The sequence below is a fragment of the Prinia subflava genome (genome assembly GCF_021018805.1).
Source record: "Prinia subflava isolate CZ2003 ecotype Zambia chromosome W unlocalized genomic scaffold, Cam_Psub_1.2 scaffold_39_NEW, whole genome shotgun sequence".
NCBI classification, from domain to species: domain Eukaryota; kingdom Metazoa; phylum Chordata; class Aves; order Passeriformes; family Cisticolidae; genus Prinia; species Prinia subflava.
Genome location: NW_026960613.1, coordinates 2,075,190 through 2,101,747, shown reverse-complemented (window position 1 = coordinate 2,101,747; position 26,558 = coordinate 2,075,190). Strand labels below are relative to the sequence as shown.

At 44.0% G+C, this 26,558-nt stretch overlaps 1 protein-coding gene across 2 annotated transcripts in view; it reads left to right on the top strand.

Moving 5' to 3' along the window:
* The first annotated feature begins 2,996 nt into the window (after positions 1-2,996).
* Positions 2,997-26,558, top strand: part of LOC134565204 (transitional endoplasmic reticulum ATPase-like) — a 51,902-nt gene continuing 28,340 nt past the window's right edge. The window contains exons 1-12 of one of the 2 annotated variants that reach the window (XM_063424690.1): positions 2,997-3,152; positions 7,593-7,704; positions 9,662-9,834; positions 12,703-12,845; positions 14,358-14,488; positions 16,190-16,321; positions 16,752-16,854; positions 18,964-19,097; positions 19,363-19,498; positions 20,479-20,591; positions 22,649-22,813; positions 22,924-23,046. In XM_063424690.1, the coding sequence (XP_063280760.1) occupies positions 3,136-3,152; positions 7,593-7,704; positions 9,662-9,834; positions 12,703-12,845; positions 14,358-14,488; positions 16,190-16,321; positions 16,752-16,854; positions 18,964-19,097; positions 19,363-19,498; positions 20,479-20,591; positions 22,649-22,813; positions 22,924-23,046 (1,482 nt within the window). In that variant the 5' untranslated portion in view covers positions 2,997-3,135. Of the gene's footprint in view, positions 3,153-5,454; positions 5,474-7,592; positions 7,705-9,661; positions 9,835-12,702; positions 12,846-14,357; positions 14,489-16,189; positions 16,322-16,751; positions 16,855-18,963; positions 19,098-19,362; positions 19,499-20,478; positions 20,592-22,648; positions 22,814-22,923; positions 23,047-26,558 lie in introns of those variants that run through there. The other variant, XM_063424691.1, reaches the window with a different exon arrangement.

Here is a 26,558-nt window from a genome sequence, read left to right as displayed (position 1 = left end):
CCCTTTGTGTGACACTGAGCAAGGGTGAAGGGTCACCTGCTCCCACCTGGTGTTTGGTGCAGCTAATTTTGTATGAGGAAGGTCCCACAACCGCATTAGCCAAGCTTTTGGCAAGCCTTCTCTCCCACAAGAGGGAAGAAATAGTTTAGAACTGCAAGGCAAAGGAGAAGAATGCCTTTCCATTCACAAACCTCGGTCTCCATTCACCCACCAGAAAACTGAAATTAGCACCTCTCCCTCCCAGAAGAAACTCCTTTCAGCAGACCAACGACAACAATGAATTCGAATAACTAGTCCCGGGAAACAAAGAAACTGTAAGGAAATCTTATGCCAGGGCAAAATAAAGTGTATAAAACCTAGACCCCAAACAGGGCAAATTCGTGAACTTTTAGAGGAGCTGCAGTGCTCTAAAGGCTGCGTGCCAGTTCACCCTTTGAGGATCCCGGGTTTATCATCAACGTAACTCTACTGAGAGTTTTAACCGAAATTCTGTAATTAGATTTTTCAATAAACCAAATCATATTTTCAATTAGAATATTAGATTAGCATTTATAACAGACCTAAGAGGACTTTGCCCTGTAATTCCTTCAGAAAATAATATCTCGGACAGTGAGGGATGAACAGAGGGGATAGAAAACCCTAGGGGACAACGCTGTTCTGGTTCTGGCCAGGACAGGATTAACTTTTGCAGTAGTGGGGAGGGAGGTTATTCTATACCATCTCACATCATTGCCGGGGACAGGGGAAAGGGTCTCTTGCTTCGGAGGAGAAGGAGTTCCTCCGTGTTGAGAAAACTGAGTGGCAGACTGAATGGTCTGGCATTTGTTTATTGTTGGGGGCTTTCCATGTAATTTTTTTCTCTTCTTATACCTTTCATTATTAATATTGTTGCTACTGTTCAGTTTTCTCATTTCATTGCTGTTTCCAGTAAATTGTTCTTATCTCAACCCATAATTTTCACCTTTTGTGTCTCCAGTTCTCAACTCCATCCTGACAAAGTGGGAAGCGGGACAGGAAGAGGGAGGGAGAGAGCAGCCTGTGGTTTAGGAGAGTCTAGGTGGGGGCACCAAAATGGGGAGTACCATTCCTAAACCATGACAAACACCTTGCTGGGAGAGGTTTAATTGAGCAGAGAGACTCCTCTGGGCTGGGAGAGCCCCACGGCCTCACTTCTTCAGTCCCATCTTACTGCTTGGGCTTTAAAAAAAGGAAGGCAGAAGAGAGGAGGCAGGGATTAAGCACTAGTTGGCTCCTTGGAAGACCACCAGGTAATTAAATTGTGAAAAATGCATATTATATGGCTCTATGCAGATATTTATTATATGTATTATGCTAGGTTAAAAAGTTATGCTGTATTAACATTTTAATAATATAGTAAATGTAGTTTTGTAATTAAAATTAAGCTTTAGTAGTTAAAATAAGAAACTATATGTGTGAGGTATTCTTTTTATTATCTCGGGAAAAGGAGAAGATAATCAGGGGGTTCTTCGCACAGAGATAACAATTACAGAAACCCCTAAATTTTCCAGAGGAGAGGGATTTAGGGCATTCCTTATCAACAGAAACGAACCTCTTCAAGCCTGACAGACTCAAAGGCGCCTGGGGATTAACAGAAAATTTTTGACAAGTACCAGACGGATTTCTTGTTTTAAATAAAATATATGCATAATCATGAAGTGTTTTGTATATGCAATAGATTACTCCTCTTAAAGAGTGAATTTTCTTTTAACGGGGTCCTTTTCCTGGCTCACTTTTGTCCAGGAAGAGGTACCCAGCCCGGGCTGTAACTCTTTGCTGTTATTGTCTCATTAATTGTCCTAACTCTAATTGTTTAACCTTTATTACTATATTTGTATTATTATTTTTATAACCATTTTATTTTTATTAAACTTTTATAAATTTCTAAAACAAGCGATTGGCGTTTATTACAAAATTATTCATAAGCATCTAGAAGAAAGCAAGGGAGTGCCTGCCAGCACTGGATGCTTGAGAACAAGCATCGTACATGTCTGATTCCTCCTGATATGAGCAGGGCTGGGGCTGTAGATGCAATGCTACTTGGCTACAGCAATGTTTCTAGCCCTAAGGAAATACCACCCAGGTGAGGATGTGAGTGCCCAAACAGACCGAGAAGTGGTTGCAGAGGGATGGCTAGTAATGGAAAAGCTGTGGGATGGTTGTTTCATGTGGTTCAAGGGGAACTAGAGCTTCAAACCCCTGGTGGAACAGGGTCTGTGCTGGGATAAGCTGCTAGGAACATGAGTCCTGCAGTGGGGCCTCATGGGGCAGTCCAGTCCTGCCTAAAAATCAATCAGGGAAAAGAAAAACCTCCAAAAACAAAACAAAACAAAAAAAATTGAGGAAAGGAGTCCTACAGGTGCCTTTGGGTGGAGAGGAAGGGCTGGGCCCCTACACACACCTTTTCACTCGGGGGGAAATCAAGCCTCTGGGGCATGTCCCCCACAAAGCCTCGCCGAGTCCGCAGAGACCATCTTCTACGGGTCCAAACCTGCCTCACTGCCCGAGCCCAGGCGCACGGTCCAGTCAGCTGAGCCCGGGCGCGCAAAGCGCACTGGAGCTGCTCACCGAGCACTCGCCTCCCGGACCTCCTGCTCGGCTGCAATCCTTCCCACACGTTTCCCTTTCCTCGGGTGCTAGCCAATCGCTAGGCGGAGAGTAGCTCGGATGGCTGTCGTAGTGGGACTTTCCGCCTGGATTTTCGTGTTGGTGGATTTTTGCCATTGGCTGCTCGACCCGTATCGCCCTGTAGAACGGCCATGGCAAGGAAGGCGCTGCAATTGGCTGACGGGTGTTGCTATTAGCTCGTGATGACTGGGAGAAGGATAGGCCCAAGGCAGAGGAAGAGTGCGCGTTCTTTTTTTTTCCTCGTCCCCTCGCTTCCACCTTTCCGATTGGCTAAGATGGTGGCCGGACGAAATTTCTGATTGGTCAGCGCATGCTGTTGTTACGCCGGTGAGGCAGCGCGAGGCGGGGTTTCCTTTTCCGCTGAGTCGGTTCTGAGGTTCAGTCAGCACGAAGCGTCTTAACGTACCATCGCTTCTGTGAGTCTGTCCGACACCTACCATCACCCGTATTGAGGAGCTGCTGCCGGCCGCCTCGCCTCTTCTCAGCGCCATGGCCTCAGGATCCGAGTAAGTGTGGGCCGTCCGCCGGCAGGCCGCGGCCTAGGCCCGGCTGCGGTGGCGCTGGGCCCAGCTGGGCCTAGCTCTCCTTACCTCGCCTTCGCGCGGCGCTACCCAGGCTGGGCCCGACGGCGGGCCCAATCCTCCCCCCGATCCCGCTGTGTCATTCAGGTTCTGAGGAAGTGGGGGTGGGGCCGGGAGGGGGGTAGGCTGCTCTTCGTGTTTGCCCAGCCAGGATTTTGTCCGCAGCGGGGCCCTGGGTGCCGCCGCACCTCGCCTGCCGGGCCTCCTCGGGAAGTGTTGAGTAATGAGGGGTGAGGCCCGGCCTGGGCCGTCTCGCCTGGGCTAGGCCTTAGCCAGGGAAGGTTTTGTTTTCCAGAGCCCGGAGCGCTGGGGTGAGCGGCTGGCCGGCATATGAGGGGGAAGAGGCTTGTCCTGGTCTCCTCCCCGCAGGTCCGCAGCGGCCCTCGGATCGGGGCTGGAAGAAACTTGGCATTGGAATAGGAAAATTTGTTGTACCAGACTGGCCCCTGTGGTAGCTGAGGCAATCAGTTATATTTTTGTCTCCAGTATCTTGCCTCACTGTCTTTAGTTCCAGGCTGAGGGTCATATTTTGTGCCACTCAGAAGTCACTTGACTAATACTGGCCTCTCTGCTCCCAGCCCACGTGTGCAAGTCACTTCACAGTCCTTTGAGAGGAGTAAAAATAAAACCTAAAGCTAATTTCCAAATCCAAGAATACTTCAAGTGACTTGTTGGCTTCACCAGAGGCTCTTTCAGTCCCTTTAGTGTCTGGTTTATCTTCTCCTTTTCTTTTGCAACTTCTGCGATTTAGACCCACTTGGTCTTATTAAGTCAGTTCCAGCAAGGTGTGTCAAGAATTTGAGATGTGTTAGAGCTTGTGAATGAAGTAATGGTCTCAAAGGTGTATTTTGAGTCTGAGGTGAGCAGTGTTTTTAAAAAGAAATTTATGTTTTTGCAAAGTTATTCTCACCACACAGGAATCAAAAAAAGTTCCTGTACAACTGGAAAACAGTTACTTCTTAGTTACAATTTTTGGGTCAATGCTGTTAGCAGCCATCTTGCTGAATTGAGCTTTAGCACAGAGTATAGCATTGCAAGACCTAATAGTGTTTCTGAAGAGATTCTTGGATTTGTGTGCATACCTGTCTGAAACAGTATTTGAGAATTTGGCATCTTGAGCGTGGGTATGAACTCGCTACTTGATTGTCATGTGGTGTTCCAATAAGTGGCTGCAATCATCAGATATTCCACTCGTTTACTTCAAGGGATTTTTAATACTTACACAAAGGAAGTAGTTCAGACTGTAATTAGGATGTTCAGGATGGTAAAAAAATACTGACAGGTTTTATCTAGGAAGTGAGTTCATGAGGGTATTGATAAAAAGGTACACAAACATACAGGAGGCATGACTGTTTTCACTTTTTGTTACTAAAGCTGGAATAATTTTGAGTTGGTGACTTTTCATTGTATATTTATCATAGACATGCAGGAACAAGTTAGTTCCCTACTTCATGTGGAGCTCTGAAGATTGATAGTTGTTTTCAGTAGATTCAGTAATTACTTTCTGATCTCACTCTTCATACTGTCTACCACGATGCATAGCCTCTGGGCATTATCACATGCTGAACAAGGAGAGCTCTGACACAGAAAAGCGATGAAGTGATGTAATCGTAGAATCACAGAATGGTTTGGGTTTGAAGGGACCTTAACAATCATGTAGTTCCAACCTCTGCCATGGGCAGACACCTCTTGCTAGACCAGGTCTATGCCCCATTGACCCTGATCTTGAACACTTCCAGGGCCAAAGGCTGGAACTAGATAATCTTTGAGATCCCTTCCAACCCAAACCATTCTATGATTTTATGAACCCCCAGGAGAGATGCAATGATGGCAAGTAGTGGTAATAATATTCTAAATTGCTATTGGAAGATGGGTAGTGTTTGTCTGTCAAAGTCCTTACTCTTGTCTGTAAGAGAAATAACATCACTTTCCTGTGTAGCTGTCATAATTTCTTAACACCTTTGTTTTTTTGTCAGCAGAACTGTTAGGTCAGATAACTGAAGCTGACTCCATGTATTTAGATGCTTACATGCTGTGTTTCTTGGAGAGCTTTATTCCATTCTTAATGCCTCTGAGCTTTTCAATTGCTTTAAGTGCAGCAATGCACTGACAACATTGATCCAGTTTTTGTTTCTTTCTTAGGAAACTGCAGATTCACTTCTTCAGTACTAAAACTTTTTTTCTCACATTCAGCAGAACTAAGTGGACATCTTGCTGTGCTCTTCAGCACTGCTGTGTATTGGAAGGTATCTGAACTTTTTTCCCAGATATATATAATACAACTTTTGATTTATTGGAAGTTTTGGTCCAAAAGCTTCCACTTGCTGCCCAGTTCCTCTTCCATTTATTTTTATCTTGTATCCCAGACCATTTTTAGGCTGCATAGCAATTTCTGCATCCTGAAGGACAGCTGCTCAGTTTTAGTGATGATTTATATAGCCAAAGTCTGGCAGTGGTTTCTTATCAAAAGGCCTTTGTATCCACATTTCATGTGCAGAAGGATATAATTTGCATTTACACTTTGAATAGTCTAAATTGTTTATTTGGTGTCCCTTAGCTCAAGTTTTAAAATTTACATGCTAAATTAATTTCCAGTGTCCAGGAATGTTGAGGCAAGGTCCTTACAAGTAGGTGGTTGTTTTTATCCACTGTTTTAACCACAAGATCCTGTTTGGCCTGATGATGTATTGGTTTCAGTTTTCTTGTTGCACTCTCAGTTTTCCTGGAAATCCCAGACTTTTTAGGACTTTACTAGGACCATGTTTTAGGTTTAAGATGGAATGAATTCATGAGCTCCTCCATGGATGTATCCAATAGCCTTTCTTGTGTCTTCTTTGGGTTTGGAAAATGAATCTGTAACATCTCACATGGTCATTGAAAGGGATGGATGTTGATTTCTCACTTCTTGCATTCTTTAATGAAGAGAGGGAAAAGGTGGCTTTTAAAATTGCAGTGAACATGTCAAGTGATGCACTGCTGATACAGGCTGTGTTTATGTTGTGTAGCTGCTTGCTCTGCCACTTCCACTCAAGGTTTGATTTCTTCTGGTTATTTTGTCCTTAAAACAGCAAAATGGAGCCAAATTGTACATCCAGCACCATTGTCCACAAAGCTTCCTTCTCTTTGCTGGTGCTTGCTGTTTTCTTAGGACAAAGGAAGACTTTTTTTTTTTTTTTTTTTTTTTTTTTTTCTTTTTTGTGAGAATCAAACCAAACTGTGCTAAGTTTCTGTTTTGACCTTAGTCACTGGCACATCTAGACTGCTTTGAGAGAGTAGACAGATGCTCACCAAGGCAAGTTACAGTAATCTGCTGCTATTGTGGCTGGCTAATGTACAACTTCTAAGAGCTCCTTAGGAATCAGTTGGTTCAAGTTCATATTTCTTTTGTAAAATGAATTATTTGCTATATTAGATTTTAAAGTAAATCAATTTATTTGCCTTTCTTCCATTTCCCTGTTGTTTGGTGTGCTCCATTTTGTCAAGGCAAACAAATTATCTGTCACATCTTATGGCATAGTAGGCTAGAGCCGCAGTGAGTCCTGTGAAGGTATTATGAAAAGGTGCTTATATCTTTAAAAAAAAAGTAAGCCCCATTTTTCATGAGCACTTGAATATTTCTACTGGCTTGCTAGGTTTAACTAATAGGCTTTGACAGGCTAAACTTTTACAACTCTTCCTGTCAGGGGAGCTACAGCATTGTCCTTTAATTCCCCTGTTTATCTGGGATTTAACACTAAAATAGACTTGAACTTTTGTTTCTGTGGCAGCAGTTATATGTGATTTCAGATGAGTCTGACTAATTCTTTTAGGCAAAGCATCTTAGAGTCAGCAGCATTTCACTGACCACTTCTTTTTATAGATAGCTTCATAGCTTGTATCCATTTGAGTAGTAAATTGACTGATGCCAGGCCCCCTTCCCAAACCCAGATTGGCTCTTCTTCCCGGTACCTCCCCCCAGTTTATGTACTGGGCATGACATTCTATGGTGTGGAATATCCCTTTGGCCAGTTCAGGTCAGCTGTCCCAGCTATGCTCCCTCCTGGTTTCTTTTGTGCAGCTCCTCACTGGCAGAGCATGAGACACTGAAAAGCCCTTGTCTTAGAGTAAGCACTGCTCAGCAACAACCAAAACATCAGTGTGTTATCAGCATTATTCTCACACTGATTCCAAAACACAGCACTGTACCAGCTACTGAGAAGAAAATGAACTCTTATCCCAGAAAAAAACAGGACACTTGCAAACAAGTATAGTTTCTAAAAGACAAGACAACAAAGAAACCTGTAGAAAATGGAGAAAAAAACAGGGATGGGTGTTAAAGGGGGAGCAATATCAATTGGACTTGTTAACTTCTGTTTTCTCTCCCAGCTCTAAAGCCGATGACTTATCAACTGCTATTCTGAAGCAGAAGAACAGGCCTAATCGGTTAATTGTTGATGAAGCCATCAATGAAGACAACAGTGTTGTGTCACTGTCCCAGGTGTGTCACCTATAAAAGCAAAGCATTTCATCTGTCAATTTGCAAGCTGTTGCTGTCTTTTAACTTGAAATATAATTTTGGAACATGAATCTAAGTATTTGAGTCAGAAGCTGCAGCAGTTACAAGTGAGGGAGGTAGGTTAAATAATTCATCATATATATAGTAATTATTAATAAATGATAGAACACATTCTGATTCTAACTTTTAGGATTCACTTGAGCTCATGCCCTTAGGATTAGAACTTGACTAGTGTAGTGAAACTCCCTGTCTTTGTAGTTTTATCTAGTATATCGCTTTTAAGATGTAATCCTCCGAAATAAACTAACTCTCCTTCAAATGCTTGAATTCATAGAATCATTAAGGTTGGAAAAGACCTTCAAAGATCACTGAGTCCAACCTTTGACGAAACACCACCATGTCAACCAAACCATAGCACTAAGTGCTACGTCCAGTTGTTTCTTAAACACTTCCAGGGATGGTGACTCCACCACTTCCCTGGGCAGTCTGTTCCAATGTTTAACAACCCTTTCTGTGAAGAAATTCTTCCTGATGTCCAACCTGAACCTCCCCTGGTGCAGTTTGAGGCCATTTCCTCTTACCCTGTCACTGGTTGCCTGGGAGAAGAGGCCAACCCCCACCTGGCTACAATCTCCTTTCAGGTAGTTGTAGAGAGTGATAATGTCTCCTCTGAGCCTCCTTTTCTCTAGGCTAAACAACCCCAGCTCCCTCAGCCACTCCTCATATCACTGACTCTCTAGACCCTTCACCAGCCTTGTTGCCCTTCTCTGGACATGCTCCAGCATCTCAACATCCTTCTCGTGAGGGGCCCAAAACTGGACACAGTACTAGAGGTGTGGCCTTACCAGTGCTAAGTACAGGGGGACAAACACTTTCCTAGTCCTGCTGGCCACACTATTGCTTATACAAGCCAGGATGCCATTGGCCTTCTTGGCCATCTGACCACACGCTGGCTCATGTTCAGCTGCTGTTGACCAGCACCCCCAGGTCCTTTTCCACTGGTCCACTTTCTAGCCACTCTTCCCCAAGCCTGTAGCACTGCATGGGGTTGTTGTGCCCCAAGTGCAGGACCCAGCACTTTACCTTATTGAACCTCTTACTGTTGGCCTTGGCCCATCAATCCAGCCTGTCCAGATCCCTCTGCAGAGCCTTCCTACTCTCCAGCAGATCAACGCTCCCACCCAAGTTAGTGTCATCTAAGAACTTACTGAGGGTGCAGTTGATCTCTCCATCCAGATTATCAATAAAGATATTAAACAGGACTGGCCCCAACACTGATCCCTGAGGGACACCACTGGTGACTGGCTGCCAGCTGGATGCAGCACCATTCACCACCATGCTCTGGGCCACGCCATCCAGCTACTTCTTAACCCAGCAAAGAGCACACCTGTCCAAGCTGTGGGCTGCAGCATTCTGCAGGAGAATGCCATGGGAGACCGTGTTAAAGGCTTTACTGAAGTCCAGGTAGACAACATCCACAGCCTTTCTCTCATCCACTAGGCAGGTCACCTGGTCAGAAAAGGGGCTCATGTTGGTCAGGCAGGACCTGCCCCTCTTAAATCCATGCTGGCTGGGCCTGATCCCCTGGTTGTTCTGTGTCTGCTGTGTGATCACACTCAAGATGATCTGTTCCACAATCTTGCTGGGCACCGAGGTCAGGCTGACAAGCCTATAGTTCCCCAGATCCTCCTTCCAACCCTTCTTGCAGATGGGTATCCCATGGGCCAACCTCCAGTCCTTTGGGACCTCCCCTGTTAACCAAAACTGCTGATAAATGATGGAGAGCAGCTCCCAGCTCACCAGCTCTTCCATCAGTACTTTCAGGTGAATCTCATCTGGTTCCATAGACCTGTGAGGGTGTAAGGGGCTCAGCAGGTCACTGACTGCTTCCTTCAATTGTTTTGTCAAAAGTTTGTTCTGATGCTGTTATTGGTTACAGGCAAAAATGGACGAACTGCAGCTGTTCAGAGGAGACACTGTCCTGCTAAAAGGAAAGAAGAGGAGAGAAGCAGTCTGCATTGTTTTGTCAGATGATACCTGCTCAGATGAGAAGATTCGTATGAATAGGGTTGTTCGAAACAACTTGAGAGTGCGCTTGGGTGATGTCATCAGGTGAGGACTAGTTTGTTAACTGCTGTGTATCCCTGGGATGCCTAAATTATTTGTGCCTTGGCTTTGAATTGTTTTGGTCTGTGGCAGAGACAGGGTCCTGCAGGAAGTATTCTTGCATCTTCTGGAGGAGATCACAGAACTGTTTTCAAGTGCGTGTCTTACATCAGAGATCTCAGTTTACTTTTGCATGTTTCTGGCTGTATGCATATTCAGATTAATACTAAAAAATTATGCTCAAGATTCTTGAAGACTCTTTGGGACCTTCATAAGCCCTGGTCCTGTCATTAAATTAAGTAGTTGAATTACCCCACTGTTGTCATACTATTCTTTGCAAATTTACATTGTCAAATGAATTCACAAGTTTTTTTCCATCTAAATTTTTAATGTTTGCAAGATAACTGAAAACTAGTAAGCAACATTGTAATTGATCTTATAGTATGGCTAGCTCAAGGACTGAGCTGCCATATAACAAACAGAAGTTAAAACTTGAAGCAGTCAAATATAAAGATTAAAAATCCCTGAAGATTGTTTATATTCCAATTTTTGTTATAAAATAATTTTAAAATTAGGAATGCTTGAAGTGTTGCAGGAATTTTGTACAATGCTTGCAGAAGGTAGTGGGAAAGCATGAAGGATATGTTCTGGCTTACAGGAGGCAGGTTCCATTCTATGATGGGAGTGGAAAGAAAAAATATGTCAGCATTTCTTAAACATAAAAATGCTAATTTGCAGGTTAAGATATATGAGAGTAGACAGTTATTTCTCCTGAGCATTTTTCTGATCTGGAATATTGTGCATGTTCTGGGAAAATTGGAGCCTGGTTTCTGACACTAGACTTCCTGGCGTGATATCTGAAATAATCTTTAAAAACAAAATGTGTTTCATATGAACTGTAGAGGAGAGGAACAAGTCTGTTCCACCCATCTCTCTACCACTAGAGAATGTGAGTTTTAAACATGACTGTGGTTGGAACAGAACAGTGCTTTGAGCTAGTCTGTAGATTTAAAATAAAGGTGGATCCTTACTTTAACTCTATATGAGGTTACTGTTGGGGTAATTTCTAGTGTGACAGTTCAGCTGGTGCTATCTCCTTCTCTGCTTGGACTGTGTCTGTAATGGTTCTCAGCCTTTAAGATGTGTTGCTGATTGTCTTGGCTTCATTGCAAGGGTCAGAGAATTTTTACACCTCTTGCTCTCAAAGTTTTTGTTGCTGATCTTTAAGTACTTATTGTGTTCATTTCTTTGGCTTGGTTTCTGCCAAAATCCAGATTCATGCACTTATCTCTTCCTGCTTGTAGTCTGTCAGCTGTTTTCCTTCTGTGGGTCAGTGTGTCTTTTCATTTACTCTTCTGCTATATCCTCACTGTAAAGCATGTAGTTAAAGAATCTCTTAATAGTCTCTAACAAACTAGCATATGAAACTTGTGTGCTCAGCTGCAGTCGCACATAGGCTTTTTTTAGCTGGCAAAGCCAGTTTGAGCTTTCTGCCTCTGCCACAGCTTGATGCTCTGATGTGTCACTGCAGTTGGCTGTTGGCCTACTTTGTAAAATAATAGCTGAAATTTTTATTTAAAAAGGGGGAAGGGGCCTTCAGACATTAACCTAAATGTTAATTTCCACAAAAAGGGATTGACAGACATCTGGCTATCCCTGATTGGTACTGAGAACTTTTGTTCAGAATCAGGTTTATCAGCAACAGGAACTCTGTTCTGAGTTATGGGGAAGGAACAAAGATTTCCCCTCAGCTCCCTTTCCCTTACAGTTAGTTCAGCAGTAGCTCACAAAATCACAGAATGGTTCGGGTTGGAAGGAACCTCAAAGATCATCTAGTTCCTTCCCTCCTGCCATGGGCAAGGACACCTTTCACTAGACCAGGCTGCTCAGAGCCCTATCCAGTCTGGCCTTGAACACTTCCAGGGACAGGGCATCCACAACTTCTCTGGGCAACCTGTGCCTCACCACCTTCAAAGTAAAGAGTTTCTTCCTATTATCCAATGTAAATCATCTCTCTTTCAGTTTGAAGGCATTCCTCTTTGTCCTGTCACTGCATGCCTTTGTAAAAAGTCCCTCCAGCCTCCCTGTAGGTTCCTTTTAGGTACCAGAAGGTGCTATAAGGTCTTGCCGGAGCCTTCTCTTCTCCAGGCTGAACAGCCCCAACTTTCTCAGCCTCTCTTCATAAGAGACGGGCTCCAGCCCTCTTATCATCTTTGTGGCCTCCTCTGGGCTTGCTCCAACAGGTCCATGACTTCCTTATGTTGGAGGGGCCAGAGCTGGACACTTTACTCCAGGTGGGGTCTCAAGAGCTGAGAGGGAGAATCCCCTCCCTTGACCTGCTGACGATGCTGCTTTAGATGTAGTCCAGGACACAGTTGGTTTCTGGGATGCAAATGCTCATTACCAAGTCATATCAAGCTTCTTGTCCACCAACATCCCCAAGTCCTTCTCAGCAGGGCTGCTCTCAATCCATTCTCCACCCAGCCTGTACTTGTGCTTGGGATTGCCCTGACCCCATGTGCAGGAGCATGTGTTGAAACAAAAGTTAGCTCATGACTCTTACAGGTCTTGAGGCTGCTTTAGTAACTTGTGAATGTATCTTGGGGGCAGCAAAAGGGAGCTACAGAAGAGTGGGGGGGGAGATAGTATGAAACCCCCTAGCAGTTTTGGATAGGGCTGAGAGGAGTGAAGGAAAGCATGTGTTGTGAAGACTAGCTCTTTGATGGGCATGATTTTTGCCTTGTCAGCATTCTTATGCACGTGGGAAGTCTCACCAGGGCTTTGGAGGGTCCTTTCTGGCATTTATATTGTCTTTCCCAAACTTGGGTTAAAGTCCAGCATGATATGGTTAACTGGAGTTTTCTTCTGTTGCAGCATCCAGCCGTGCCCAGATGTGAAATACGGCAAACGTATCCATGTGTTACCAATTGATGACACAGTAGAAGGGATCACAGGGAATCTGTTTGAGGTCTATCTCAAGCCATATTTCCTGGAAGCTTACAGACCCATCAGGAAAGGTAATAGCACCTGTTATTGAAGTCCTGATGGCGGTGAATGCAGGCTAGTCCTGATACCGAATAAAAAGAATTTCTGGAAGCTTGTACAGATCTCCATGGAGCATTAGACCGACAAGTGTAGAGTAATATTTTGCTGTTGTGGATTTAATTTTTTCCTAAACTTCAAAAGAGTGATATCTGTTGCTGGCTGGTAGAGCAGCTTGATAGTTCTCTGTCATGGTTTAGTCCCAGCCAGCAACTAAGTACCATGCAGCTGGTTGCTCACACCTCCTCCCTCCTTCCTAGTGGGGAGGAGGATTGGAAAAAAAATAAAACTCATGGGTTGAGATAAGAACAGTTCAATAATATAATTATAATAATACTAATAATAATTGGTGAGAGGGAGGGAGGGATAAAACCCAAGAGATACAAGTAGTGCACAATAGAATTGCTCACCACCTGCTGACTGATGCCCAGCCTGTCCTTGAGCCATGATATGTGGCTCTTGGCCAACTCCCCCCTGTTTATGTACTGGGCATGACATTCTGTGGTGTTGAGTATCCCTTTGGCCAGTTCAGATCAACTGTCCTAGCTATGCTCCCTCCTGGTTTCTTTTGTGCAGCTCCTCACTGGCAGAGCATGAGACACTGAAAAGCCCTTGACTCAGGGTAAGCACTGCTCAGCAACAACCAAAACATCAGTGTGTTATGAGCATTATTCTCACACTGATTCCAAAACACAGCACTGTACCAGCTACTGAGAAGAAAATGAACTCTTATACCAAACAAAACCAGGACATTCTCCTGTGGTCTTTTGCTATATGGGATGGGAGGACATCAGAAAAGGCTTAGGTAGAACTCAGTTTAATGAGATTTTTCTCCTGAGTTGCTCCCACTTGATGGGATTGGGGAGTTGCCCACATATTAATCAATGGGTTAGATATACTAGCTGGCACCCTGGCTAAACGCACTTTTTCCAAAGTAATTTAATTAATAACTGGGAAAGTGCATAAAAAACCAAATATACATTTAGAGTTGGGCTAGTAGCACTTTTGCTGGAACAAATAGATCCTAATACAATATATACACAAGTTGAATTTATCCAGCTTCTGTAGTCCAGTTTACCTAGGATTCATAGTGCAGTATCATATATTATTCTGTTTCTGGAGACAACCAGTCTAGTTATAATAACTTCAATATTAATTTAGATTAAGTCAAGGCTATTTTGCCATTTTTAGAAATGTTAAATTGAAATTGTATGGAAAAGAAACGATTCCTTGCCTTTGTGTTTTGTATTTAGGCAGAATATTATTTTTCTATTGTTTCCTGGTTTTGTTTGCTGATTTTTTTTCTTGATAAAATTTGATGGTACTTGAGTGGTCACAGTACATGCAACTCTTGAATTTAAAATGCAGAGCAGCGTTAAAAATGCCAGTAGTGTATACCTGTGTAACCCACTCCTTGTCCTCTGGAGCTGCTGATAGTACAAGGGCTGACATTTTGTAGCAGGCTACTGAAATGTGGGGTTTTGTAGGTGATATCTTCTTGGTGCGTGGAGGGATGCGTGCAGTGGAGTTCAAAGTGGTGGAGACAGATCCAAGCCCATACTGCATAGTGGCTCCGGACACAGTGATCCATTGTGAGGGAGAGCCCATCAAAAGAGAGGTGAGCAGAATTCTGTGCAGTTCTACTGAATCCCCTCTGTCTGAAATCTGTTTTAGTGACACTCCTTAAGAGCAGTAGTGTTTGCAGTTCCTGTTTTGGCATTTTGTGTATTGAATGTAATGATTAAAACCTCTGGTTTCAGGAGATGAGCTGCTGCCGAAGATAGAGAAATGTGCTTCCAGTATCCTTCCTCATATGCTGAGATAGCACCAGTGCATAGGTTTGCTGACGGGATGCCATACTTTGGCAGCAGCTCTTTTGCATCTGCTTCCATATATCTCATGCTGGACTTAGATTCATCTTTTAATTCCAAAGTTCCCTTGATACATAGCAGGGAGGGCTTACAGTGTTGCTAAATTTCATGCCACGTGAAAAGAAAGCAATTGGTACTTTTTCAGTGAGAAATTTGAAATGTAAATTATGGATTTTTTTCTTCTTTTTTCCTCCCACTCCCTTAAGGTGTCTAGCCTTGAGTGTCCCAAGCTTGAGGCAGCCTGACTGGATTGTCTGTCAGGTCTTGGCCACCTTACTGTTACAGAGTAGGAAATCTCAGACATGGGATAAGATGGTTGTATGCTTCATAAAGTAAATGCCTTTTTACTGCCTGCAGATCAGGGTAAGTCTTAGTTTGTAGTTAGCTCTGCCTTTTGAAAAATTCACCTCTGTTTGACACTTGTGAGGCCATGTCTGGGCACTAGATGAGTCCAGTTTGCATTCTTCAGTACACAACAGAGACAGGAGCAAGTTCAGCCAATGCCACCAAAATTGATTAGGGAGCTGGAGGTCAGAATGAATGAGGAACAGCTGGGAGTGGGTTGATGCAGCACGGAGAAGGGAAGGCAAAGGTTCAGGGTTACTGGCAACTGCCTGATGGGAAGGTGTGGATAATCAGGCTCTCCCAAGAGCTGCACCCAGGAACAGGACTAGAAGCAATAACACAAGCAGGATCAAGGAAAATTCTCAATGGAAAAAGGTTTCTTCAAACTCTGGAACAAGGCCTGGAGAGGGCAGGAACCTCCAGACCTGGAGACCTTCAGCACTTGATAGGGCTAGACCCTGAGCAACCTGCTTGAAGTGTAGTAGTTCCAGTTTGTGGGACTCTGAGTCCCTCTGAGATTCCAGGCTGTGTTATTTTATTTTAACGTGGCCTAATGTTACAGATGACTAAGGCCAGTAGAAATTTGGACAGCCAAATGAACAGATGCTGTACAGCTATACTGAAAGAGTTGGTTACAGGTGGTCTTATCTGCACATCTGTATCGTAACATTTTCTGTTAATTTGAGTCAATCTCAAGAGAAAACACTATGTTGGAGAACTGTATGGTAGCTAGGGTATGTCAGGTAGTTGGAAATGCCACTTAGAGTTTAAGGAATAGGTATATTTTATACTGGACTTCATTGTCTTATCATCTTTGCTAGCCAAATCAGAGGGTCACACCAACTTGTTTTGCACTAGTTTGTAGGGGCCCTGGCAGCAGAGGCTGTCATTCAAGAGGGTAGACTTCAGTGAGGAATTTCCCTCTGCATATCTGGGAAGAGAGAGCTAAGAAACAATTGTAGAAGACACCAGGAAGACTTGAAAATGAGAATCTCAGCACATCATAGAAATGGCAATGAGCAAAAACCTGGGTTCTGTACACCAGGATGGATTGTTGAGCTACTGTTTTAACTCAGATGTTTAATGTATTTCCTCCTGGGAAGGATGAAGAGGAGTCACTGAATGAAGTGGGCTATGATGACATTGGTGGCTGCCGGAAGCAGCTGGCTCAAATCAAAGAGATGGTGGAACTTCCCCTCCGACACCCTGCTCTCTTCAAGGCCATAGGGGTGAAGGTATGTCCCCATGTGCATCAGGTGGATGAGTGGGCTTGTCCTTGAAGATTACTTGATATCAGAGGTTCATGAGGTATTGGGAGGGGAATAAGTAATTTGGGAGTTGGGGGGGGGTTGGTTTGCTTATGTTTGGGGTTTTTTTAAATGCTGGTGTTAGGAAAGTATTTCCTTACATGTTTTGGACACAGATTAAAGTACTGACAACTTGCAAAGCAGAGGGATCCTTTGAATCAGCGCTGCCAGTTACTGGCAAGGTTTTTGTTGTGTTGTGTGAAGTAGTAAGGGTGTTGATAGCAATGCTGACATGGCAACTGTTGCATGAGATTGCATCACAATTTCAGACTGGCTTTATCAAATGCTTACAGATTTGCTGTGAATCTACTTAGGCATTTAGATACTCACCACCTAAATCCCTTGCCTTTGTCCTCAGCCTCCACGTGGGATCCTGCTGTATGGTCCTCCTGGCACTGGTAAAACACTGATTGCCCGAGCAGTGGCAAATGAAACGGGGGCTTTCTTCTTCCTGATCAATGGTAAGTTTTGTGGCTGCTTTGGCCCCGGCCCCAGATCTGCTGTGTGCTCACTTGTCTATCTTATGGTAAGGAATGCTGTTAATAGGGCTTGTAGAGTCATGCTGTCTCCCTAACATCCTTCTTTACCTCTTTGAAGTGTGCATCTGGGGACACTTGGAGGCCATTTGTGTGGAAGTGTCTGTAGTGGCACTTCGCTTAAGCTTGACTGTTTTGTAGCTGGCTCGTTGGAAAGACAGCTTTGTAATACAGGGACCTGGAGTCTGTCTGGCTTAGTGTTCATATATGTTGGTGAGGGCAGAGCTGGGAGTGGTGAGATTATTCTATGAATATGGGTGCAAGACACTTGTTTTTGTTGCTGCCAGCATGTTCCATTCAGGAAAGAAGCTGATCTGCTGTGGATTTGTTTTTCCCTCAATTAAAGCACAAGATCTGTTCTGTTTCATATAACATTAATTGTGAAGAACTATCCTGAAAGCTATGAGTACCTTGGGACTTAGCTACAAGTGACAGAACCTCCTATTGATCACTCTTCACCTGTAGCAGTTGAGGTGGATACTGGTTTATGTCCTGTAAGGATCAGACTGTGACTTTTCCTCAGTGCTTTTCTGTGCCATTTTACATTCAGTGTTGGGATAACTGAACATTTGTACTTAAGGAGTGACACTTTTCTTCTCTGATTTCAATCACTTAGACCCATGAAGGTGAAAGCAAAGAAGTATATAGCACAGTATAGCAGAGAGCAGCAGTAGAGAAGTGACTTGCTTTATATCTCAAGATATCAGATATAAATGGACTGTTTTTAACCATATGTTGTCCTTGTCATATTCTTTCTAAGTACGTGGAAGGTGTTACTGCATGCTAATGAGCCGGACATTTCTTTAGACACTTGTATTTCTATTGCATAATAAAAATAAGATTGTCAGAGTTAGCGATGCATTCTCTGTCTGCTAAGTCCCAAGCATGGAGCTGCAGTGTTGTAGACGAAGCTGATATGAATTGGTGAGTTACCTGTAATGAAACATTATTAGTACTTGCTCATACCAGTGTCTCTGCAGCTGACCTGCTTCAGTTAGCTGGCAGCCTTGCAGTTCCAAGTGTCAGGTTTCTTTTTCTTGGATCCTTTAGAAGCATACTTTTTCTTCATTGCCACTCCCTTCAGCATGATGGAAAATCTGTAAAAAAAGAATAAATCTGTGAGCCTGCACTAGTGTTCAGCAATTGTAGCTCTCAGAGGAATGCTGCCCTTCCTTCTGGGATTAATGTGCTTACACATTTTTATTATTTATTCTTCGAGAGGAGATGGGGTTTGGGGTGTTGGTTTGTTTTTGGTGGTGGCTTGTTGTTGTTGGTTGGTTGGTTGGTTGGTTGGTTGGTTGGTGTGTGAGTCAATAGAGACAGGCAGCCAGAGCAACCACAAACCCATAGCTAAAACATAGAGTTAATTTATTTCCATTACCTCACTAACCAAGGGATCCCTGAAGCAATACCTGGACAGGGGCACACAAGCAGAGACATGGGCACTGTTCATGCCAGAGGATCACTGGCTGCTGTTCACACAGGCTTATCAAGGGTTATTTCCAGCTGCAAGGTCACTTGAGCACTCACCAGTGTTTTGCTTTTTAACCCATTCCTCCCAACAGTTGGGGTTTTTTTTGAACTCATTTATAAAATCTTAGAGAGGTAAATGTATACCTGTGTAATGCATGCTATAGACAGCTTTGGTATCTTACAGCTTTTTCTTTCTCTACCCTGATAATTTGTCACCATATAATTTGATTGCTTCCCTTGTGAGCATTAACTGTGTGTGGTGGCACATTCCAGAGAAGCGCACCAAGTGTGAAATAGGGTAAGGGAAGAGGCAGCTAATGGTAGCTCATTGTGTAGTATTGCATTCTGTTAGAGTAAACTGAAAACACTGAAATGATGATAGTAAGTAATTCTGCATGCTGGTCTTGCCTGTTCAGATGCAAATTTAACGAACTTGGTTGATAGTATTTGCTTTGACTTGAAATATAGATACATGTGAACCTTGTACTAAAAAAAATTCAGCCTGCATGTTTTTGGGGCTAGCTGCCTCTCTTCTGGGTGCCACAGTTGTTATTTTTTTAGGTCCTGAGATCATGAGCAAACTGGCTGGTGAGTCCGAGAGTAACCTGAGGAAAGCCTTTGAAGAAGCAGAGAAGAATGCTCCTGCCATCATCTTCATTGATGAACTGGATGCCATTGCTCCTAAAAGAGAGAAGGTAAAGAAAGCCTTTAGAAGGTAAAGGAGTACATCCTTTTTGGTAGCAGCTGGCATGAGTCTCTGCATTTGACTACAGGGTAAAGCAGTATTTAACTTAATGCTTGGAAGCAATTGGATGTCAGAATTTGGGTATCAGAAGAATCTGATGTTGTTCACGTTTCTTAACAGCTCATGTCTGTTGTATCTGTCTGTTTTGGTGCAGTACTAGCTCCTGTGCAGTGTTTTAGAGCTTCTGGTCTAATTATTGCTTTCTTTCTCCACAGACACACGGAGAGGTGGAACGTCGCATCGTGTCTCAGCTGCTGACTCTTATGGATGGACTGAAACAGAGAGCACATGTGATCGTTATGGCAGCCACCAACAGACCTAACAGCATTGACCCAGCTCTCAGGAGATTTGGTAACTATGACTGCCATCTTTTTTGTGTATCAGATACTTTGTTATGGACTGTGCTTCAGGGGCCTTGGAAAGATTGAGTAGAAATTAGTATTAAACATCTTATGTGTTATATAAGCTTCTCTTCAGCTACTTGTTTGAAATTAATTTCTAGATTTCAGCCGTTAGCATAATCTTTTGTGCTTTATTAGATTAGAACTTGAAGAAATAATTAAATACTTAGAGGGTAGCACATTTTTTTCACTGCATCAGTTAGATGAGGCTATTTCAGGACTAGATGCTTAAGGGGTTGTTCGTGCCTCAGGTTACAGAAGGCTCTGAATTGTCCCATTTATCTTTTATTGATGAGAAATCTGGTAGTTTCTGAGATTCAGGTTTTCAAAACTTTTCAGTGTAAAGGAATGTTGTATGACCAGTTGATAAAGTAACATATGCAGGAAAGATGGCCTCTTAAACGTCTAGTGAGGCATTTGAATGCACAGCTATAGCTAGAAGAAAATTATAGATGTACATGCCCTAGTTAATATTGCAGTAATGCATGAGTTTCCTGCCTCCCCAGATATTGGGGCAGTTCATGATTTTACCACTTGGGTACTGCTGTGAAAGTTCTGAAAAATTTAGACTCTCAGTATTTGTGGACACAAAGGTAATAATAAATAAAAATTACCCATGGTGTGTTGGTTAGGATGGCATATTTTCCTATAAATGAGGCTTGGAAAAAAACAGAAATTCTCTGTGTTTATATAATCCTGAACTCTACTTAGTGCAGTAGTCTCACTTTCCCTAAATGGCTATAAGCCTTTCTGCCTTCTCTGATCTGACTCTGCTACTGTGCTGATTGATGCTGCAGAGAAACCCAAAACTCTGTCATTTTCTGAAATTTTTTGTGCCTTGTCATTATGTTCCCATGTCAGAGGAAGGCAGCAACTGCAGCTCCCGTAGTTTGCAGAATCAGCAACTCAATGTGTGCTTGTATTCCCCAGGTCGTTTTGACAGAGAAGTAGATATTGGTATCCCAGATGCCACTGGGCGCCTGGAGATCCTGCAAATTCACACAAAAAATATGAAACTGGCTGATGATGTGGATCTGGAACAGGTGAGTAGCATGCTATTAGGAAAGCTTGTCTCTGCTCATTTAGGACAACGTGAAACTGGGCAAATATGTGATCTGTGGGCTTCCTTCTAACTAGATTGCCAGTGACCAAAAATCCTCACTTGCTAGTTAAGAATGCTGTGGCTAAGTGAAACAAATGTGTATTGGTCCAGTCTGAAAGTGCCTTGCCACTGTACTGTGTTTGTTTGCTGTGGCATTCTCTTTAAAGCAAACCTGAAATGTCGGAGTGCAGGACATCCCTCTAGCCGCCCTGGAGGGTTTGGAGACCGGACAGGGGGTCTGGGATCTGTACAAGGGGGTCAGCCAGCCTCACACAGAGCCCAGGAGGACACTGCTTCTGATCCTTGTCCACTGGAGTGAATGCCCACATTGTATGAAGAATCACAAGCCGAAAGAATTCAAAATAAGTAGTAGTTAGTTTATCACAGAGTGTAAATGTAGAATTTAGGATTTTTAGTATATGCGCTTGAAGAGGCAAGATGGAGGAATTGGGGAGTGGTCCTGTCCTCCTTGTTCTTGTTCTTTTCCCCCATTTTCTGCTGAGTTGTATGTCAAGGTTTGAAAGACAGGTATCTGCTAGGAAGGGAGCAGGACCTCCCTAGAGATGGAGAATTCAAATCCCCTCCCTCCAAATTATTCTAATTTAGAAAATTAAAGGGGCTTTCAGGCAGAGGTATGGGGATAAGAATAACAGTTCTTTACTAGTATATATGACAAAACAAACAAACAAACAACAACTACAGGATTAATAAGAAACAGAACCAGGAACCTTGAGGGCTTTCTTTCACAAAAGCCCGGTGCAGTTTGACCTTGGTGCCCCTGCAGGACTCCGAGAGGCCAAGCCAGAAGGGTGGAAATTCCCAGGCTGGTGGATGAGATCAGATGCTCTGCGCTGGTAGCTGGAGTGGCAGGGATGTCCCAGCAGGGCTGGGCAGTGCAGGGCTACAGAGTAGCAGGAAAGCCTCAAAGCTCCAAAGAAGCAGCGGCAGTGGGGGGAGGGCTGGAGAAAGCGAGCTCAGGATTCCTGGGTACATGAGCAGATGATGGTAGATTTGCCAGGACGAGACAGAGTGATGGCTGTGAACTGTTCCTGCAACAGCGAGCGGCAGCTTGACTGTCCTCCTCGATGCTGAGAGCAAGAGAGAAACTGCCCCCCCCAGCTCTGTCTTTTACCTTTCCCAAAGCTTGCATTATCTCTCCTCTCTGAGGGAAGCTCCCAGAGACTCAAAACAATAGGTGTAGCCTTGTACTCCCTTTGTTCTGGTTAAGCACTGTCATTAAGATTTCTTAGCAACTTATGGGAAAAAATTCTGTAAGTGAAAAAGAAGCAAATCTAACCTCCAACAGTTGTATCACAGGGATTGGTTTAGAGTAGAAATGACATGTTAACATAGGTAGTAAGTATTGGTAAGATTTTGTAAATAAAAAAGTACGTTGTGGATGGTGGCTGGACCAGGGAAACGGTACAAAAGGTCCGGGACCCTCTGATCCGCCCCAGTCCGCCGCATGTCCTGCTCTGCTGGGGACGCCTTGCAGAGCTGAGAAAGAACTGAGAGATAATGAAAGAATAAACAACCTTGGAAACACAGACTGGCAGACTTAGCTTGTCTTCTCTGGCTCTGGTGTGGAACCTTTCGGGCAAGAAAAGCTGGAAAACCTTATTACCTCAGGGAACAGCAACCCCGAGGAGAATCTCAGGGAACAGCAACCCTGAGACTGAAACAGCACTCACAGAGCTGACTGGACATTGTGGTTATACTGGATGAATCTAATCTCTGTCCTGAATGAAAAACCTGCAGTGAGTTATCTTTCCGCACACTGTCTATTCCAGTTGCAATTTTGTTGTCAAGTAGGAGGTGGAACAGCGAGGTCTTTGACTGCTAAATGTGATAGCACTTATCTTGAATTTGCAGCAAAGCACTAATGTTTCTGTCCTTCAGAGTTTTGTTGCACCTCTGAATGAGGGACCAGAGCATGCATTGCCTTTGCAGAGCGGTTGTTTGTATTCCTGAGAGTCATAGTGAGTGTTCTGCTTTCAGGTGGCAAACGAGACCCATGGCCATGTTGGTGCTGACTTGGCTGCTCTTTGCTCAGAAGCTGCTCTTCAGGCTATCAGAAAGAAGATGGATCTTATAGACCTAGAAGATGAAACTATTGATGCTGAAGTGATGAACTCACTGGCTGTGACCATGGATGACTTCAGGGTAATGCAGGAGTGCCCTTCTTTCTTTTGTGTGCAATGTCTAATTGCTTATCTGAAGCAAGTGAACATAAAATGTTAGAATTGATATAATGCTGTTTCTTCTAACGACAGTGGGCTCTGAGCCAGAGCAACCCTTCTGCTCTTAGGGAGACTGTGGTGGAGGTGCCACAAGTTACCTGGGAAGATATTGGTGGTCTAGAAGATGTAAAGAGAGAACTCCAGGAACTTGTACAGGTAAGGATTTCCAACAGATTTTTGCCTAGTCAGCTTGAAAAATAATAATTGTCGTGGTTTAGGAATGGTATTCCCCAATTTAGTGTTCCCACTGAAACACTCCAAACCACATGCTGCTCACTCACTCCCCCTCCCCTGTGGCAGGATGGAGAGGAGATATAAAAGGTAAAGATTGTGGGTTGAGATAAGAACAATTTACTGGAAACAGCAATGAGATAAGAAAATTAACAGTATTAATAACAGTGTACAGGACAGGCGAATTATTCACACATGAGTGCTCACCATACGGAACATGACATTATCCTTGACTGCTCGCTTCATGCTACCCGACCGAAAGGGACCCCCTCCCTCTGCCCCCTGCATGATGTGAAGTGGTACCCTGTCTTGGCCAGAACCAGGACAATAATAAAACTCAGAACCTCAGAACATTTCTATTTGGGCTGTGACCAGGGTAAATGCAAAGTTTATATGGTATTTTCATGTAATGGACTGAAAATATCATGCTGTTCCATCTTAGAGAACCTGGGGAGAGGGAGATGCTGGGAAGCAGCATCAGGCTTTCCTGAGCTGAGTCTACAGAGACATCTTGGGTGGATGTTGTGCTACATGCAGGAACAGCAGCAGTTCTGCTTCTCTTAAGTGAAGACTAGCAATAGCACTGCTGCCAAGAATCCTGTTGTGTGATGGCTTTAATATGCAAGAAAGTAGATGAAGATTCTCAGGCAGAGAGCCTCTGAAATGTTTGCATCAGTGTTAGCATAGATAGAGGTAAGAAGTAATTGTGAAGCCTTCTATGAAAGGAGAAACTGGAACAAAGTCATGAATGGTCTGTGGAATTGGAGTGGTTTGGGTTTGATGTATCCCTTTCAGTTGCACTGTAGAAACAGCCTGTCTGTGAATAAAGGAATCTACTTTTCAATCTAACTTCTGGCATTAAGATCATCACCCATCTCTGATCATGTTGGAGGGATAAATGCTCACATCAGGCATCTTGGCTGTCTTTGGAAGGCAGAGAAAATAGGTTAGATAATGAGCTAGCTGTTCTCATTTGCTTTTGCAGGGCAGACTGAAGTTGGGGTTAAATGTGCTGGAAAACTACCTGAACTGGTACTTAGTTCATAGGCTTTACAATTTAGATGTGATGCTTTTCAAACCAGTGTCCATTTAAAAACACCAGTGGCACTGAGCAGGCAGACTCTTGTATTTAACCCACCAAAAATCAAAATTATTTGAGTTGGAAAGGACCTCAAAGATCATTCCAAACCCCCCAGCCATGGTGTAGTGGGTTGACCCTGGCTGAATGCCAGGCACCCACCAAAGCTGCTCTCAATCCCCTCCACAGCTGGCCAGAGGAGAGAAAATTTAATAAAGGGTTCATGAGTTGAGATAAGGACTGGGAGAGATCACTCATCAAATACTATCATGGGCAAAATAGGCTCTAATTAGAGTATGAATTGAATTTATTACTAACAAAATCAGAGCAGGACAATGAGAAGGAAAATGAACCCTTAAAAAACCACCTTCCCCCCACCCCTCTCTCCTTTCCAGCTCTACCTCCTACCCCAGCATTGCAAGGAGACAGGGAATGGGGGTTTTGGTCAGTCCATTACCTGTGGTTTCTTTTACTGTTCATGGAGAGGAGTCGTTCCCTTGCTGCAGTGTGGGGTCCTTTGCCACGGGAGACAGTTCTCCATGAACTTGTCCAACGTGAGTCCATCTCATGAGCAACAGCTAAATGTGAACTGCTGTAATGTGAGTCCATCCCATGGACAATAGTCCTCCTCAAACTGCTACAGCGTGAATCACTCTTCCATGGAGTGCAGTCCTCCAAGGACAGGCTGCTCCAGCAACGGCTCCTCTCTCCACAGGCCTCTCATGGGGTCACTGCCTCCTCTCAGGCATCCACCTGCTCCAGCATGGGTGTCCTCCATGGGCTGCAGGTGGATCTCTGCATCCCCACTGATCTCCATGGGCTGCAGGAGGACAGCCTGCTTCACCATGATCTTCACCTATGGGATGCAGAGGAATCTCAGCTCTGGTGCCTTGAGCTCCTCCTCCCTGTCCTTCTCCACTGACCTTGATGTCTCCATAGTTTTTCTTCTCATATTCTCACTCCACTCTTTTCTGGCTGCAATTACATCTGTACAATAACTTTTCTTTCTTCCTAAATATGATATCACGGGGGCGTTACCACCATTTCTACTTGGGCCAGCCTTGACCAGTGGTGCATCCATCTTTGGAGCTGCCAGTGTTAGCACAGGAAAACATATAACCACACGAAGGCGATCATATGCGGTTCTTTATTTGCGCGCGGGGACACGGGCGATGATACGCCCAAATCTTGTGTCCAAGAATACAGAGTCGATTTGTGATTTTTATAGTTTAAATTATACACATGTTAACTAACCTCTACCCCTAGATACTGATTATCCTATTCTTTAGTTACTATCTTAAATCATACCTACGCTTCTACCCTGATCTACACTTGATTTAGTTAAAACAATGCTTCTCAATTATCCCGAGTTGCAGTCACACTTGATTCGGTCATTACAATGGCATGGAGCTGGTTGCAGAAGCTGACACTTGTTCCAAAGCCGAGCTGTGTCAAGTTCCAGTTGTACGTTCTCTACTTTCCTCCCCCCACACATACCTCAACTTAACCCCGTGGTTAACTTATACAGAAATTATATTTTTTAACCCTCCACCATCACCAGGGATTGGCTCTGCCAGACATGGAGGAAGCTTCTAGCAGCTTCTCACAGAAGTCACCCCTGTAGCCTCACCTGCTACCAAAACCAGGCCATGCAAACCCAATACACATGGACTGGGACACCTTCCACTAGACCAGGTTGCTCAGAGCCCCATCCAGCCTGGCCTTGGATACTTCCAGGGATGGAATGTCCACAACCTCTCTGGGCAACCTGTGTCTATGCCTCACCACCATCACAGTAAAGGATTTTTTCCCAATAGCTAATCTAAATCTACCCTCCTTCAGTTTGAAGCCATTCCCCCCTTGTCTTATCACTACATGTACTTGTAAAAAGTCCCTCTCTGGCTTTCTTGTAGGCACCCTTTAGGTACAGGAGGCTGCTCTAAGATCTTCCCAGAGCCTTTTCCAGGCTGAACAGCCCCAGCTCTCGGCCTGTCTTCATAGGAGAGATGCTCCAGCCCTCTGATCAGCTCCCTGCTGGGCTTGCATCAGCAGGTCTACATCCTTATTTTAAAGGCCCTAGAACTGGATGCAGTACTCCAGGTGGGTTCTCACAAGAGCAGAGCAGGGGGACAGAGTCACAGAACGGTTGAGGTTGGAAGAGACTGCAGTGGATCATCTGGTCCAACCCCCCTGTCATGGGTTGGCGCTGGCCAAATGCCAGTGCACCCATGAGTGTATGTTTTTCCTAATGAGCTACTGTGAGATGTGGTCAAGAACAGAGCAGAGCAGGCCTAAAACTTGAAATAGAAAGAAAACTTTATTAAACTACATAACAACAGACAATAGAAAAGAAAAGAAA